Raw genomic sequence first — 15,747 nt, forward strand, 5'->3', positions numbered from 1 at the left:
AAAATCATCTCACTCCTTGGTTATAAAATTTATTTATAAAATGGTGTTTAGTTTGAAAAATCAAGAAAAGTGTGTGAGAAATAACAATACCTCCTTTGTTTCTCCAAAAATAATATTCTTTGTTGTAATTCCCATAAATGCTTTGAACTTTTTAATTATCTTTCATGCCTCCGATCCTAAAATAACTTTTTGAAGTATGGGAAAAATTATATGATGCTCATAATTGGGCAGAGATCATAACTAGCCCAAAAATAAGTTTGGCTATTTTCAAAACTTCCGAATACCATATGTACCTCTTCTATGCCAAATATTGAAAGTTGAAACCAAGTTTATGCCTTATTCCTTTAGAAAGTCTGCAAGTTTTGGACCCTTGCTCCACACCTGAAAACTCCCGTAATTCTCCAGCAAACTCTGTCGCGTGTCCTCAATTCTGGAACCTTTTCAAAACCGATTCTTGAATATTGCCAATCCAAGTTGTACCTGCCCTGCCATGGCTCGTGCCACACTTCTAACCATCCCAAGCCCTCCCGCATCCCTCTCTCCCTGATTCCTTTTTCCTGCACACACGCGCGCTCTGGGTATGCTCGCGATCGACATGATCACCACAGCATACTGGAGACAAACTGATCGAATTCCACACGCCCATCCGCGCCCAAACGCACGCACGCGCCGAGCACACCTGCCCCTGCCCATGCTCGACTCGACCTCAGTCGCCAGGTTCGCGTCGCACGCACTCCTGCATGAAAACTGAGCCGAACGATGACTGACCCAGGTCGCGAGCGTCCGCCACACACGCGCCACACCTCCCCTCTGCTGACGCGAGCGCGCCTGCGTCATCTCCGGCAACACGCATGACGTCAGCCTGGGCGCGGCTTTTCGCCGAGCGCTCTCTGCGCGGTGGCCCTCCCTCTCTCTCCCGGCCGTTCCCGCGCGTGGAACCCCTCCGAAAACCCTAGCCCGCGCTCAAGATGCTCCACCACCGCCCAGCTGGCCAATGGCGAAGCCCTGGACCCGTGCACCGTCAGGATGAACTCCGTCTACCGTACACCCGTCCGAGGCTATAAAAGCCGCCCTCAGACTCTCCATTTCGCCACATCGCTCCAGATAGCACCTCCTCCTCACTTAGTTCACCGTAGCGCAGCAGTGCTGCCTCTCCTCCTCTCCCTCGCCGAGCTGAGAAGAGCCCGTCGCTCGTGGCACTTTGGCAGCCGAGCAGGGACGCGCAAGGTGGCGCTTGACCTCGACCCCTCCGCTCTTCCTCCTTGCTTATTCTAGAACCCTTGATCGTCTCCCTTCTAACGCGCCGCCCATCTCTGTCCATGTCCAGGAGCACCTGTAGCTGCCGCCGACGAGGAGCGTCCGTACGGGACGAAGAAGCCGCCGCCCGCAACTGTCGACTAGTGGTATTCCTTCTCGATCTGGACGTGTCGCACCTCTTCCCCGACGTGCCTCCGCAGCTCCAAGCCTCCGCCGTCGACCGCCAGCTCTCCCGGTGAGCTCTCGATCGCCGCCGTGGAGCACGTCGTCCATGCAGCTCTGTCCAGACGCCATGCAAGTTGCCGTCCGCGTAGACATCTCCAGCACGTACAAGCTGCTCCGCTGGGCCATCGCTACTCCACTTTGCCATCCTCTCGCAGTTCTCGTCAAGCTTCGGCCGTCCCAGGTGAGTTTCCGAGTCACCGTCGTCGTTATCAGCTAGCAGGAAAAATCAGAAGTCGACGCATGCATATAGTCTGGTTGCAGCAATATTAAAGCATCCATTATTTTTTTAGTCAAGTTGTCCAATACCAACCATTAGATCTTGATCCTATGGTGGCATACCCCTTCAGATTTGAGTAAGAGGACGTGTGCCCACTCGCACAGCTCTCCCCTAAAATGAATCAGCCAGAAATTTGTAAAATTCATATCTCAAATTTTGCAGACTCAGAACGAATGATTTCAGTTGCAGTAGAACACAAATTTCAACCTTTTTAAAATGCCACTGGTCTCATACCAGTGGGATTTATCTAGAATAAATGGTTATTTATTTGTGTTCTATGTGTAGTTAAATATCAATTTTTGTTATAAATTTATTTTAAAAAAATAATTTTTCTATAAACCAAGTTTGTGGGTTTTGTTTCAGCGTTAAACTACTTGCAGCACCCCATGGGTGCTTGTTGCTTGTTCACATAAAGTTGTTTTGCAAATTAAATTAGAATCCATGTATAGGATTGGTTTAAAATAAAAGGTCAACTTAAGTGTTGAAACCCAATCATTGTGAAACTTTTGATGTAGTTTTTTTTTAAAAAAAAAAAAAAAATCCAAAGACAACTTTCTAAACTTTGTTCCCTATTTACTTGATTATTGTGATGTGGTGAAGTATTGGTTTGTGATTGTGTTCTTTGTGTATCTTTATTGTGCGACGTTAGATTCAAATGTTGACGAGTTTGAAGGAGAGGAAGGATTCGAAGAATTTGGAGAAGTCCAGGGACAAACAAGCCAACCAAGGCAAGCCATCTCTTGATCTCTGAATGTTTAATCACATATTGTGGTTACTTTGTTGTTATTCTTGTCTCTCGATCTATCTTGTGTTGTTTCTACTTATGTTGATGGAGCATGCTCACCATGAGCATGTTTATTCTTTTTGACACCTCACCTACAACCCCCTTTAGTGAAATGGTGGTCTTCATCATCATGTTCTTGGTGTACCCCTCTAAGTGTGATGGGTACACCCACTTGTCTTGTGTGTGTCGACCTCTTGACACCCTTTTTGCACCCCATAGTGGTATGGTGGTTAGCATCATGCCCTTGTCGTATCTTAAACCCCTTGTTGATGCCATGCATACTTACTCCCAAGTTTGTGAACCCCTTGTTGCTGTTATACATACTTACTCTCGAGTGTGTTGAACCCCTTGTTGATCTTATGCATGCTTACTCTAAGCATGTATGCCCCCTTGACCACCTATATTATCATCTTCTTAGTGGTATGATGATTAACATCATGACCCTTGTTGAATCATGCTATTTATGATGTCCCTATGCATGCTTATCCTAAGTATGTATGATCCCCTTGACACCTCAATTATCATCTCCTTAGTGGTATGATGGCTAGCATCACGCCATTGTTGTCTCTTAGTTCTTACATGAAACTATAGGTTGGGAACCCCTTGGAAAAATACCTTGTTGAAAAGAACTTCTGAAAAACCTTGGGTGAGTTGGACTTACCTAAGTGTGTGTTTATGAAAGAAAAGGATCTTGGCAAAGATGGTTGGAAAGAGAATCTTGTTTATGAAAACTTTGGCGTCTAAGTATTCACCCGTGACAATTAACCCGCGCAACCACAGCTACTCCAACGTGGGCACGGAGCTTAGCTTGACGTTTGTTCTTCTTAGCATGAGGCACCGCACAACTATACAAGGGTACGGTTACCCCCGAGTCCGGGTTGTCATTGTTGGGACAATAGTATAACGGGAGGCCTTCGGGGCTGACCCGTCCGGAAGACACTATGGGTCTCCTGGCTTGGCGGTGGAGCCACGCTCAAGAGGAGGTGAGCTGCCACGGTGCCGGGGAGGTACATACTCCATAGGGTAGGACCTCTTGCTAAGTCGAATGGGCGAAAGGCTATGTTCGGGTATCCGTCGTGGCATATGTTGTTATGCGGGGATGATGCCCACACGATAGGTATCCGGATAGAGGTGGGGAAAGTGTGCAAACTCTGCAGAGTAAAATCTATTCGAATAGCCGCGTCCGCGGTCATGGACGGTTGGAATGGCTGTTGCTTAGCCTGATGAGTTTTGTTTTACAAAATTGTTTGACAAAGGAAAGGAAAGAACTTGTTTTGAAGTACCGGAAGGGTACGGGAAAGGATGTGTTGACCATATGGAGATGGTCGGGAAGGATAAATAAAATTGGGTTAACCCATCCTAGTGTTTTATGTTGTGGAACTCTTTTGAAGTAACTTCTTCAACAAAGATATAGAGATGTCATAGGATATCTTTTAGAGTATCTTCTTCAATAAAGATATAGAGATGTCATAGAACCCTCTTAGTGTTCCCTTTAACTGCGAAGTTGGAATGCTATATCCACAAGAGAAACTGATTCTCTTCCACATGCTATATCCACAAGAGAAACTGATTCTCTTCCACATGCTATATCCACAAGAGAAACTATTATTTCTCTATTGTCTTCTTTAGTTAGAATTGTTATCACCTTCTTGATGGTTTGCGAGTACAATTCCAATGTACTCACGGCTTTGTCCCTGGCTATTTACTTGGCCAGACTTGGAGGAACTCGACAGGTGAAGAAGGAGTTGACGACGTCTATGCGAGCTAGGAACGTCTTCCCAGTCAGTTGCCTGTAGGGTTAAGGCAGATGACTTGGGCTCTACGCTGCTGAAGTGATTCCGCTATTCTGGTCATTAGATTAGGCCCTTCGAGGCTATTATGTAAAGATTGGTCATGTGACCTTATTGTAATTTTCTTATTCCGTTTTGTAAAGGATGATGTAATTTGATATCAGTTCGGTTATGTGTTCACGGCGCACTGATCATGGGATCGTGAACTGTATACATAACAGGGTATTTTGGACAGCTGGTCCGGGGTCCCCACAGAGCTGGTATCAGAGCCATCCTGACTGTAGGAGACCTTAGTTAGCATGGACGTTAGTTAGGAAACAAGTACTTGGGCAAAACTATTTGTAAAACAAATTCTTCCTTTAGTATACAGAAGAATAGCTTCCAAATTTCTTATCTCTTCAAAACTTCTAATTCTTACCTTGGTCTCTTATTACCAAACCAATTGGAAATTTCTCACTCTACCATCTCATCCCCTTCCAAAACTAGGTATTGGACGATACCCCCGCCCCCAACTCAGACCGGATACTCGAACTCAAAGATGGATCAATCCCTCAGGAAGACTCATGTACCTCCAACAACAGCTATTGAAGATTGGATGCCGACTTAGCCGTGTGCATAAAGGGATAATAGGATCATGTCTTTGGTTATCACCAAAGTATGTCAAGGATCTGACCTTGTTCCTCCGTGGACTTGCACTTTTGCAGTCGTCTGGGATCAAGTCCTCAGTTCTTGACTAGTATTTTTTAGGCTAGCCCCAGAAGTTGTCGACTTTGGGAGTACCTCAACAACTACCGCTCTAAAGAACTCACGTCCTCGGGATGATGAGACCCTAAGTTCTACGCAGTTTTTGCCTCCACCTCAACATCGACGAGTCAACACCAGGCCTGCAGCACCACTAACTGCTTCTAGAGTCCCTGATGAAGTCAATGTCAGCAAGTTGAATACATCAACATATGTGAGCAGCCCCCAAACCTATAGGATGGATAGGACAAACTCAATCGCTTTGATTGAGCTACCCCCACGTATTAGAAATCCATGGGTACTTATGTTACCATGTCTAGTTTGATGATTGCTTGTAGTTCCCTAGTGTGCTGCCTTGAGTGTTTTTTATCTGTTTGTTGTGTGTATGATTGTCTTGGTCTTTAGGTCTGAAAAACACCCTCGGTGTGATAACCTAGCGTAGGAAGCCTCCCTAAGATGTTTTCACCCTCATCTACCTCGCCGTTAAAATGCTAATTGCTAGTTTTTGGAGAAGTTAGCCTTGTTAACAGTTGTTTTCAACCGTCGAAAGAACTAACCCAGACCCCTCTCTACGCTAACTACTTTCAAGATCAGCTGAAGCATCTCTACTACGCCAACGCAGCAGAAGCCTGTACCTTCAGGAGTGACTGCACCTCTGCGAGAAGACATACTAACTTGGTCTAACCTTGGAACAATCGCGCTAACCTCGAGGATATCTTCTGGGAACCACCCTGTAAGACGCCGCCTGACAAGCTGAGAGAACAATAGCGTCAAAGCCAAGCTACATCACATGGTTCAACTGGTCATCATCAAATGAAGCTTATGAAGATACCTCAAGACTCAGGATTAGGTGTAATTACCCGCTCACTTCTTAACTGGTATAAGTCAGCATCGACTCGCAAGCTGAAGATTGTCTTCGATGACCTTTGTTGCTGCTTCATACGGATACCAAGCAGGTGCTCCAACGACTTACTAACTCACCACGCGTTATAAGGTTTAGTAAACACCGTGAGTGCCTTTTGAAGCCGTGATCTACATTTCTCCCCTGGAGACTAATTACGGAAGATCGATGACTCCTTCAGAAGCCCCAGACAGGACTACAAGGCAGAAGCTCTGAATTTTTTTTCGAGAAAGCCCGATGAAAAATCTTAAGGGTGGAAGACTTCGTCTTCCACTAAAAATTGGAGCTGACTCTAATTTTTTTTTCTAAAACACCGTTGGAAACTTGGGATGCACTAACTCCCCTTGAAGCTGTGGACTGCACCTCGCTCCCTGAAGATGCTTCAACTCAAGCCGAGAGAAAGATCACTTCTTCGAAAGCACCGACAAGACCCATGGCCGAAGCTTAGAGTTTTTAAACCCCCCAGTGAACAATTTTAAGGGTGGAAGACTTTGTCTTCCACAAAAATTTAAAGCTAACTCTAAAAAGTTTTCAACCCTGCTAAAGCACCGTTGGAGTGCACTAACCCTCACAAAGTCTTGAACCCCCACTAGGATCGTTAAGAAGTTTCAGATCTAACCCCAACATGGAGTAGTCAACCTCTTCATGAAGCTCGCCATCGGCAGGAATCCATCATGCCTCCCAAAAGATGAAGCAATGACCATCTCAACAGCAGTACATCTACAGAAGGATGGAGTCTAACTTTAATTAAACTTTACAACCCCTCTAGTTCTACGCTTAGTAATCTCGGGACGAGATTATTTTAAGGGTGGAAGATCTGTAACAACCCAACTTTTGTAACCTTGTTGTAAAGCATAGTTTTGATTTACAAAAATGAGGGCCAACAAAAAAATTTTGTGATTAGTAGGTAAAGTAACATTTTCTTTTATTAGGGTTATGTTTGGTATGATATCTTGTCTGTTTTTGCTTGATTGTTTAACAAAATTGTGAACCAAAATAATCCTTGCGCCCTTGTGATCTTGTATACTAGTTCTATAAAAATCCTTGCCAACCATCTGATCCTGGCAACCCCTTTTATTTCAAGTGTTTTAAATCTTTCCAAAATTAATAGCCATCTATTTTTTTTCTCAAATTAAGTATTTATAAAACATATAGGGATATATGACTACAAATGATCCCACTGTTTTCAAAACTAAAGATTTGCAAGCATTGATAAAATGATTTCAAACACCTTTGCAAAACTTTAGGAAAGGATATGTCCTTAGAAAATTCACCAAATCTATGACTTTGTATATTTAATTATTTTAAACCCTATCATGACATGATCGTCTATAAGCACTTGGTCAACAATTATTCTTGGGATGCTTGAATAGTTGTTGATGACCTTGCTTGATTAGTGCAAATTTTCTTGTGTGTGGTTTTTGTCTACAAATTGGTATTTAGCCCAATCTACCAATACCTCTTTGTGTGCTCTAAAAACAAATGAACCAAAGAGGATCTTCACCTTAGTAGAATCAGGACAAGACTCACCCCAATATCGTGTACATCTATTATGGAACTACATGATCATAGCTCTACCAATAACCTTGAGCTTAGATCTCAATCAGACCCTAGAGTTTTCCCCCAGCCACTACATATCTTGTTGGTAAAATGGCACTGGTCCCTTTAGCCTGATCTATGCACCTTTATAAGGAAACCCTTGCACACCAAGATTCCTCTCCACCTCTATTTCAAAATCCCTCTCGCTTATCCAACCAAAACCACATGCCTCTATAACCTATGAAATTACTTCATTATTTGTTTTGTTTCTTTGAAAATGAGGCTTGGAGATGCTATTTCTTCACTTACTCTTTCAATTTTATCTCTACCTCTATTTAAACTTTTGTTCTCTCTTTCATAGCTCCCTAAAATCATCTCACTCCTTGGTTATAAAATTTATTTATAAAATGGTGTTTAGTTTGAAAAATCAAGAAAAGTGTGTGAGAAATAACAATACCTCCTTTGTTTCTCCAAAAATAATATTCTTTGTTGTAATTCCCATAAATGCTTTGAACTTTTTAATTATCTTTCATGACTCCGATCCTAAAATAACTTTTTGAAGTATGGGAAAAATTATATGATGCTCATAATTGGGCAGAGATCATAACTAGCCCAAAAATAAGTTTGGCTATTTTCAAAACTTCCGAATACCATATGTACCTCTTCTATGCCAAATATTGAAAGTTGAAACCAAGTTTATGCCTTATTCCTTTAGAAAGTCTGCAAGTTTTGGACCCTTGCTCCACACCTGAAAACTCCCGTAATTCTCCAGCAAACTCTGTCGCGTGTCCTCAATTCTGGAACCTTTTCAAAACCGATTCTTGAATATTGCCAATCCAAGTTGTACCAGCCCTGCCATGGCTCGTGCCACACTTCTAACCATCCCAAGCCCTCCCGCATCCCTCTCTCCCTGATTCCTTTTTCCTGCACACACGCGCGCTCTGGGTATGCTCGCGATCGACATGATCACCACAGCATACTGGAGACAAACTGATCGAATTCCACACGCCCATCCGCGCCCAAACGCACGCACGCGCCGAGCACACCTGCCCCTGCCCATGCTCGACTCGACCTCAGTCGCCAGGTTCGCGTCGCACGCACTCCTGCATGAAAACTGAGCCGAACGATGACTGACCCAGGTCGCGAGCGTCCGCCACACACGCGCCACACCTCCCTCTGCTGACGCGAGCGCGCCTGCGTCATCTCCGGCAACACGCATGACGTCAGCCTGGGCGCGGCTTTTCGCCGAGCGCTCTCTGCGCGGTGGCCCTCCCTCTCTCTCCCGGCCGTTCCCGCGCGTGGAACCCCTCCGAAAACCCTAGCCCGCGCTCAAGATGCTCCACCACCGCCCAGCTGGCCAATGGCGAAGCCCTGGACCCGTGCACCGTCAGGATGAACTCCGTCTACCGTACACCCGTCCGAGGCTATAAAAGCCGCCCTCAGACTCTCCATTTCGCCACATCGCTCCAGATAGCACCTCCTCCTCACTTAGTTCACCGTAGCGCAGCAGTGCTGCCTCTCCTCCTCTCCCTCGCCGAGCTGAGAAGAGCCCGTCGCTCGTGGCACTTTGGCAGCCGAGCAGGGACGCGCAAGGTGGCGCTTGACCTCGACCCCTCCGCTCTTCCTCCTTGCTTATTCTAGAACCCTTGATCGTCTCCCTTCTAACGCGCCGCCCATCTCTGTCCATGTCCAGGAGCACCTGTAGCTGCCGCCGACGAGGAGCGTCCGTACGGGACGAAGAAGCCGCCGCCCGCAACTGTCGACTAGTGGTATTCCTGCTCGATCTGGACGTGTCGCACCTCTTCCCCGACGTGCCTCCGCAGCTCCAAGCCTCCGCCGTCGACCGCCAGCTCTCCCGGTGAGCTCTCGATCGCCGCCGTGGAGCACGTCGTCCATGCAGCTCTGTCCAGACGCCATGCAAGTTGCCGTCCGCGTAGACATCTCCAGCACGTACAAGCTGCTCCGCTGGGCCATCGCTACTCCACTTTGCCATCCTCTCGCAGTTCTCGTCAAGCTTCGGCCGTCCCAGGTGAGTTTCCGAGTCACCGTCGTCGTTATCAGCTAGCAGGAAAAATCAGAAGTCGACGCATGCATATAGTCTGGTTGCAGCAATATTAAAGCATCCATTATTTTTTTAGTCAAGTTGTCCAATACCAACCATTAGATCTTGATCCTATGGTGGCATACCCCTTCAGATTTGAGTAAGAGGACGTGTGCCCACTCGCACAGCTCTCCCCTAAAATGAATCAGCTAGAAATTTGTAAAATTCATATCTCAAATTTTGCAGACTCAGAACGAATGATTTCAGTTGCAGTAGAACACAAATTTCAACCTTTTTAAAATGCCACTGGTCTCATACCAGTGGGATTTATCTAGAATAAATGGTTATTTATTTGTGTTCTATGTGTAGTTAAATATCAATTTTTGTTATAAATTTATTTTAAAAAAATAATTTTTCTATAAACCAAGTTTGTGGGTTTTGTTTCAGCGTTAAACTACTTGCAGCACCCCATGGGTGCTTGTTGCTTGTTCACATAAAGTTGTTTTGCAAATTAAATTAGAATCCATGTATAGGATTGGTTTAAAATAAAAGGTCAACTTAAGTGTTGAAACCCAATCATTGTGAAACTTTTGATGTAGTTTTTTTAAAAAAAAAAAAATAAATCCAAAGACAACTTTCTAAACTTTGTTCCCTATTTACTTGATTATTGTGATGTGGTGAAGTATTGGTTTGTGATTGTGTTCTTTGTGTATCTTTATTGTGCGACGTTAGATTCAAATGTTGACGAGTTTGAAGGAGAGGAAGGATTCGAAGAATTTGGAGAAGTCCAGGGACAAACAAGCCAACCAAGGCAAGCCATCTCTTGATCTCTGAATGTTTAATCACATATTGTGGTTACTTTGTTGTTATTCTTGTCTCTCGATCTATCTTGTGTTGTTTCTACTTATGTTGATGGAGCATGCTCACCATGAGCATGTTTATTCTCTTTGACACCTCACCTACAACCCCCTTTAGTGAAATGGTGGTCTTCATCATCATGTTCTTGGTGTACCCCTCTAAGTGTGATGGGTACACCCACTTGTCTTGTGTGTGTCGACCTCTTGACACCCTTTTTGCACCCCATAGTGGTATGGTGGTTAGCATCATGCCCTTGTCGTATCTTAAACCCCTTGTTGATGCCATGCATACTTACTCCCAAGTTTGTGAACCCCTTGTTGCTGTTATACATACTTACTCTCGAGTGTGTTGAACCCCTTGTTGATCTTATGCATGCTTACTCTAAGCATGTATGCCCCCTTGACCACCTATATTATCATCTTCTTAGTGGTATGATGATTAACATCATGACCCTTGTTGAATCATGCTATTTATGATGTCCCTATGCATGCTTATCCTAAGTATGTATGATCCCCTTGACACCTCAATTATCATCTCCTTAGTGGTATGATGGCTAGCATCACGCCATTGTTGTCTCTTAGTTCTTACATGAAACTATAGGTTGGGAACCCCTTGGAAAAATACCTTGTTGAAAAGAACTTCTGAAAAACCTTGGGTGAGTTGGACTTACCTAAGTGTGTGTTTATGAAAGAAAAGGATCTTGGCAAAGATGGTTGGAAAGAGAATCTTGTTTATGAAAACTTTGGCGTCTAAGTATTCACCCGTGACAATTAACCCGCGCAACCACAAACTTACTCCAACGTGGGCACGGAGCTTAGCTTGACGTTTGTTCTTCTTAGCATGAGGCACCGCACAACTATACAAGGGTACGGTTACCCCCGAGTCCGGGTTGTCATTGTTGGGACAATAGTATAACGGGAGGCCTTCGGGGCTGACCCGTCCGAAGACACTATGGGTCTCCTGGCTTGGCGGTGGAGCCACGCTCAAGAGGAGGTGAGCTGCCACGGTGCCGGGGAGGTACATACTCCATAGGGTAGGACCTCTTGCTAAGTCGAATGGGCGAAAGGCTATGTTCGGGTATCCGTCGTGGCATATGTTGTTATGCGGGGATGATGCCCACACGATAGGTATCCGGATAGAGGTGGGGAAAGTGTGCAAACTCTGCAGAGTAAAATCTATTCGAATAGCCGCGTCCGCGGTCATGGACGGTTGGAATGGCTGTTGCTTAGCCTGATGAGTTTTGTTTTACAAAATTGTTTGACAAAGGAAAGGAAAGAACTTGTTTTGAAGTACCGGAAGGGTACGGGAAAGGATGTGTTGACCATATGGAGATGGTCGGGAAGGATAAATAAAATTGGGTTAACCCATCCTAGTGTTTTATGTTGTGGAACTCTTTTGAAGTAACTTCTTCAACAAAGATATAGAGATGTCATAGGATATCTTTTAGAGTATCTTCTTCAATAAAGATATAGAGATGTCATAGAACCCTCTTAGTGTTCCCTTTAACTGCGAAGTTGGAATGCTATATCCACAAGAGAAACTGATTCTCTTCCACATGCTATATCCACAAGAGAAACTGATTCTCTTCCACATGCTATATCCACAAGAGAAACTATTATTTCTCTATTGTCTTCTTTAGTTAGAATTGTTATCACCTTCTTGATGGTTTGCGAGTACAATTCCAATGTACTCACGGCTTTGTCCCTGGCTATTTACTTGGCCAGACTTGGAGGAACTCGACAGGTGAAGAAGGAGTTGACGACGTCTATGCGAGCTAGGAACGTCTTCCCAGTCAGTTGCCTGTAGGGTTAAGGCAGATGACTTGGGCTCTACGCTGCTGAAGTGATTCCGCTATTCTGGTCATTAGATTAGGCCCTTCGAGGCTATTATGTAAAGATTGGTCATGTGACCTTATTGTAATTTTCTTATTCCGTTTTGTAAAGGATGATGTAATTTGATATCAGTTCGGTTATGTGTTCACGGCGCACTGATCATGGGATCGTGAACTGTATACATAACAGGGTATTTTGGACAGCTGGTCCGGGGTCCCCACATGACTCAATTACCAGTCTACTACATCAGCGAAGCCTTAATCGAGTAGAAGCAGCGGTACCCGCACTACCAAAAACTGGTATACGCAGTGCTCAGGGCCCAGCGGTGACTGGCCCCTTACTTCCATGAGCATCCCATCAAGGTGGTCACCTCAACGCCACTCGCCGATATCATCCGCAACCGCGACGCAACCGGCCGGATCACCAAGTGGGCAGTTGAACTCGGCGTCCACAACATCACGTACGAGTCGCGCCACGCTATCAAGTCCCAAGCGCTAGCCGACTTCCTCGCAGATTGGGAAGAAGCCCAGCAGCCGAGCTCCCCGGCGGACCTCAAGCATTGGACACTACACTACGACGGCTCCAAAAACCTCGAAGGAGCAAGAGCAGGGGTCGTCCTCATTTCGCCTAAAGGCGACATCGTGAGATACGTCCTGCAACTCCGATTCGAGCCCTGCACCAACAACATGGCTGAATACGAGGCACTCCTCCACGGCATGCGCATCGCGAAAGAGATGGGCGCAACACGACTGCGTTGCCTCGGCGACTCTGACCTCGTCGCCAGCCAGACGTCCAGCACCTGCGACGCCAACATGATCGCCTACAAGCGTGCGGTCGACCAGGCTGGCACCAGCTTTGCCGGCCACGTCGTCGAGTGGGTCGACAGGCGCAAGAACGAAGAAGCAGACACAATGGCCAGGCTCGGGTCCAAGTGACTCCCACCTCTTCTAGGCGTCTTCCTCGACATCCTCACTCACTCATCGGTGCGCGTGCCGCGGGAAATCGACATCGCCGAACCACCCGCACCCGAATCTGTCCTAGTCGCACTCGCCTTCGATATTGGGGACTGGACGGAACCGCACATAAGCTACCTCGAGCGTCAGGTACTACCGATGGATGAGACGGAGGCACGCACGCTCGTGCGCTGCTGCAAGTCCTTCACCATCATCAACAATGAGCTCTACAAGCGCAGCGTCTCCAGAGTATTCCAGCGGTGCGTCACCACTGATGAAGGCCGCAAGATTCATCGCGACATCCACACAGGCGACTGTGGACACAACGCAGGCGCGCGCTCGATTGTAGCCAAAGCCTTCCGGCACGGCTTCTACTGGCCAAGAGCCCATGAAGATGCAGTCGACATCGTCCGCGCATGCGCCGGATGCCAGAAATACGTGAGCCAGTCGCACATGCCGGGCTCGGCACTGAAAACCATACCCCTCACCTGGCCGTTCGCCGTCTGGGGCATGGATATGGTGGGGAAATTCAAGACAGCCCCTGGCGGGTACACTCACCTCCTCGTCGCTGTGGACAAATTCACCAAATGGGTGGAGGCAAAACCCATCAAGAAGTGCGACGGCAAAACAACCACCAAATTCTTACGAGAATTGATCTACCGCTACGGCTACCCTCACAGCATCATCACGGACAACGGCACCAACTTCGCCAAAGGGGAAATGGCCGACTTCTGCGAAGAAAATGGCATCCGACTCGACCTCGCGTCAGTCGCACACCCCGAGTCGAATGGGCAAGCAGAAAGGGCGAACCAGAGCATCCTCCACGGAATCAAACCACGACTGGTGGTACCCCTGGAGCGTGCGGCCGGATGCTGGGCCGAAGAACTCCCTTCTGTACTCTGGGGCATTCCAACAACACCGAACTGGTCGACTGGCTAAACGCCCTTCTTCCTGGTGTACGGCGCCGAAGCTATCATGCCCACCGACATCGCCCATGACTCACTGATGACCCACAAGTATAGGGGATCGCAACAGTCTTCGAGGGAAGTAAAACCCAATTTATTGATTCGACACAAGGGGAGACAAAGAACACTTGGAAGCCTTAACAACGGAGTTGTCAATTCAGTTGCACCTGGAAACAGGCTTGCTCGCAAGAGTTTATCAGTAGTAACAGTTTTATAGCAGTAGCAGTAGTGAAATAACAGCAGCAGAGTAACAGAGACAGCAGTAGTGATTTTAGTAAACAGCAAGATTAAAATACTGTAGGCACGGGGACGGATGACGGGCGTTGCATGGATGAGAGAAACTCATGTAACAATCATAGCAGGGCATTTGCAGATAATAATAAAACGGTGTCCAAGTACAAAGCAATCAATAGGCATGTGTTCCATATATAGTCGTGCGTGCTCGCAATGAGAAACTTGCACAACATCTTTTGTCCTACCAGCCGGTGGCAGCCGGGCCTCAAGGGAAACTACTGGATATTAAGGTACTCCTTTTAATAAAGTACCGGAGCAAAGCATTAACACTCCGTGAACACATGTGATCCTCACATCGCTACCATCCCCTCCGGTTGTCCCAATTCTTGTCACTTCGGGGCCATTGGTTCCGGACAGCGACATGTGTATACAACTTATAGGTAAGACCATAAACAATGATTATCTTCATGAAACAATAACATGTTCAGATCTGAGATCATGGCACTCGGGCCCTAGTGACAAGCATTAAGCATAACAAGTTGCAACAATATTATCAAAGTACCAATAACGGACACTAGGCACTATGCCCTAACAATCTTATGCTATTACATGACCAATCTCATCCAATCCCTACCATCCCCTTCGGCCTACAGCGGGGGAATTACTCACACATGGATGGGGGAAACATGGCTGGTTGATGTAGAGGCGTTGGCGGTGATGGTGGCGATGATCTCCTCCAATTCCCCGTCCCGGCGGAGTGCCAGAACGGAGACTTCTGGCTCCCGCGACGGAGTTTCGCGATGTGGCGGCGTTCGGAGGGTTTACGGCGACTTCGACTTCTCCCTGGTGTTTTTAGGTCGAGGCGAATAAGTAGTCCGAAGGAGGGCGTCGGAGGCCGGCCGAGGGGCCACACCACGGGGCCGCGCGGGCCCCCCCGGGCCGCGCCGCCCTATGGTGTGGGGCCCTCGGGCCTCCACTTCAATTGCCCTTACAGCTCCGTTAGTTTCCTGGGAAAATAGGGCCTTCTCGCATAAATTCCGAGGTTTTTCCCGAAAGTTGGATTTCTCGCACAAAAACGAGACACCAGAGCGATTCTGCTGAAAACAGCGTTAGTCCGTGTTAGTTGTATCCAAAATACACAAATTAGAGGCAAAACAATAGCAAAAGTGTTCGGGAAAGTAGATACGTTTTGGACGTATCAACTCCCCCCAAGCTTAGCTTATTGCTTGTCCTCAAGCAATTCAGTTAACAACTGAGCGATAAAAGAACTTTCACGAACACATTTGCTCATATGATGTATATATTCTCATGCAATAGCTAATACTTAAGCAGTTCATAATGAGATACATG

General features: G+C 46.5%; 1 protein-coding gene and 1 long non-coding RNA gene across 2 annotated transcripts; both read left to right on the plus strand.

Moving 5' to 3' along the window:
• The first annotated feature begins 8,985 nt into the window (after positions 1–8,985).
• LOC139832219 (uncharacterized) lies at positions 8,986–11,183 on the plus strand. Its single transcript, XR_011746940.1, has 3 exons — positions 8,986–9,107; positions 9,208–9,543; positions 10,288–11,183. It is a non-coding gene; the product is annotated as an uncharacterized lncRNA (long non-coding RNA).
• Positions 11,184–12,466: 1,283 nt separating this feature from the next.
• LOC139833117 (uncharacterized) lies at positions 12,467–13,180 on the plus strand. Its single transcript, XM_071823286.1, has 2 exons — positions 12,467–12,481; positions 12,608–13,180. Exons 1-2 carry the CDS (start codon positions 12,467–12,469, stop codon positions 13,178–13,180), a joined length of 588 nt encoding a protein of 195 aa, XP_071679387.1.
• The last annotated feature ends 2,567 nt before the right edge of the window (positions 13,181–15,747 follow it).

This window comes from Lolium perenne, chromosome 1 (genome assembly GCF_019359855.2).
Source record: "Lolium perenne isolate Kyuss_39 chromosome 1, Kyuss_2.0, whole genome shotgun sequence".
NCBI lineage: Eukaryota > Viridiplantae > Streptophyta > Magnoliopsida > Poales > Poaceae > Lolium > Lolium perenne.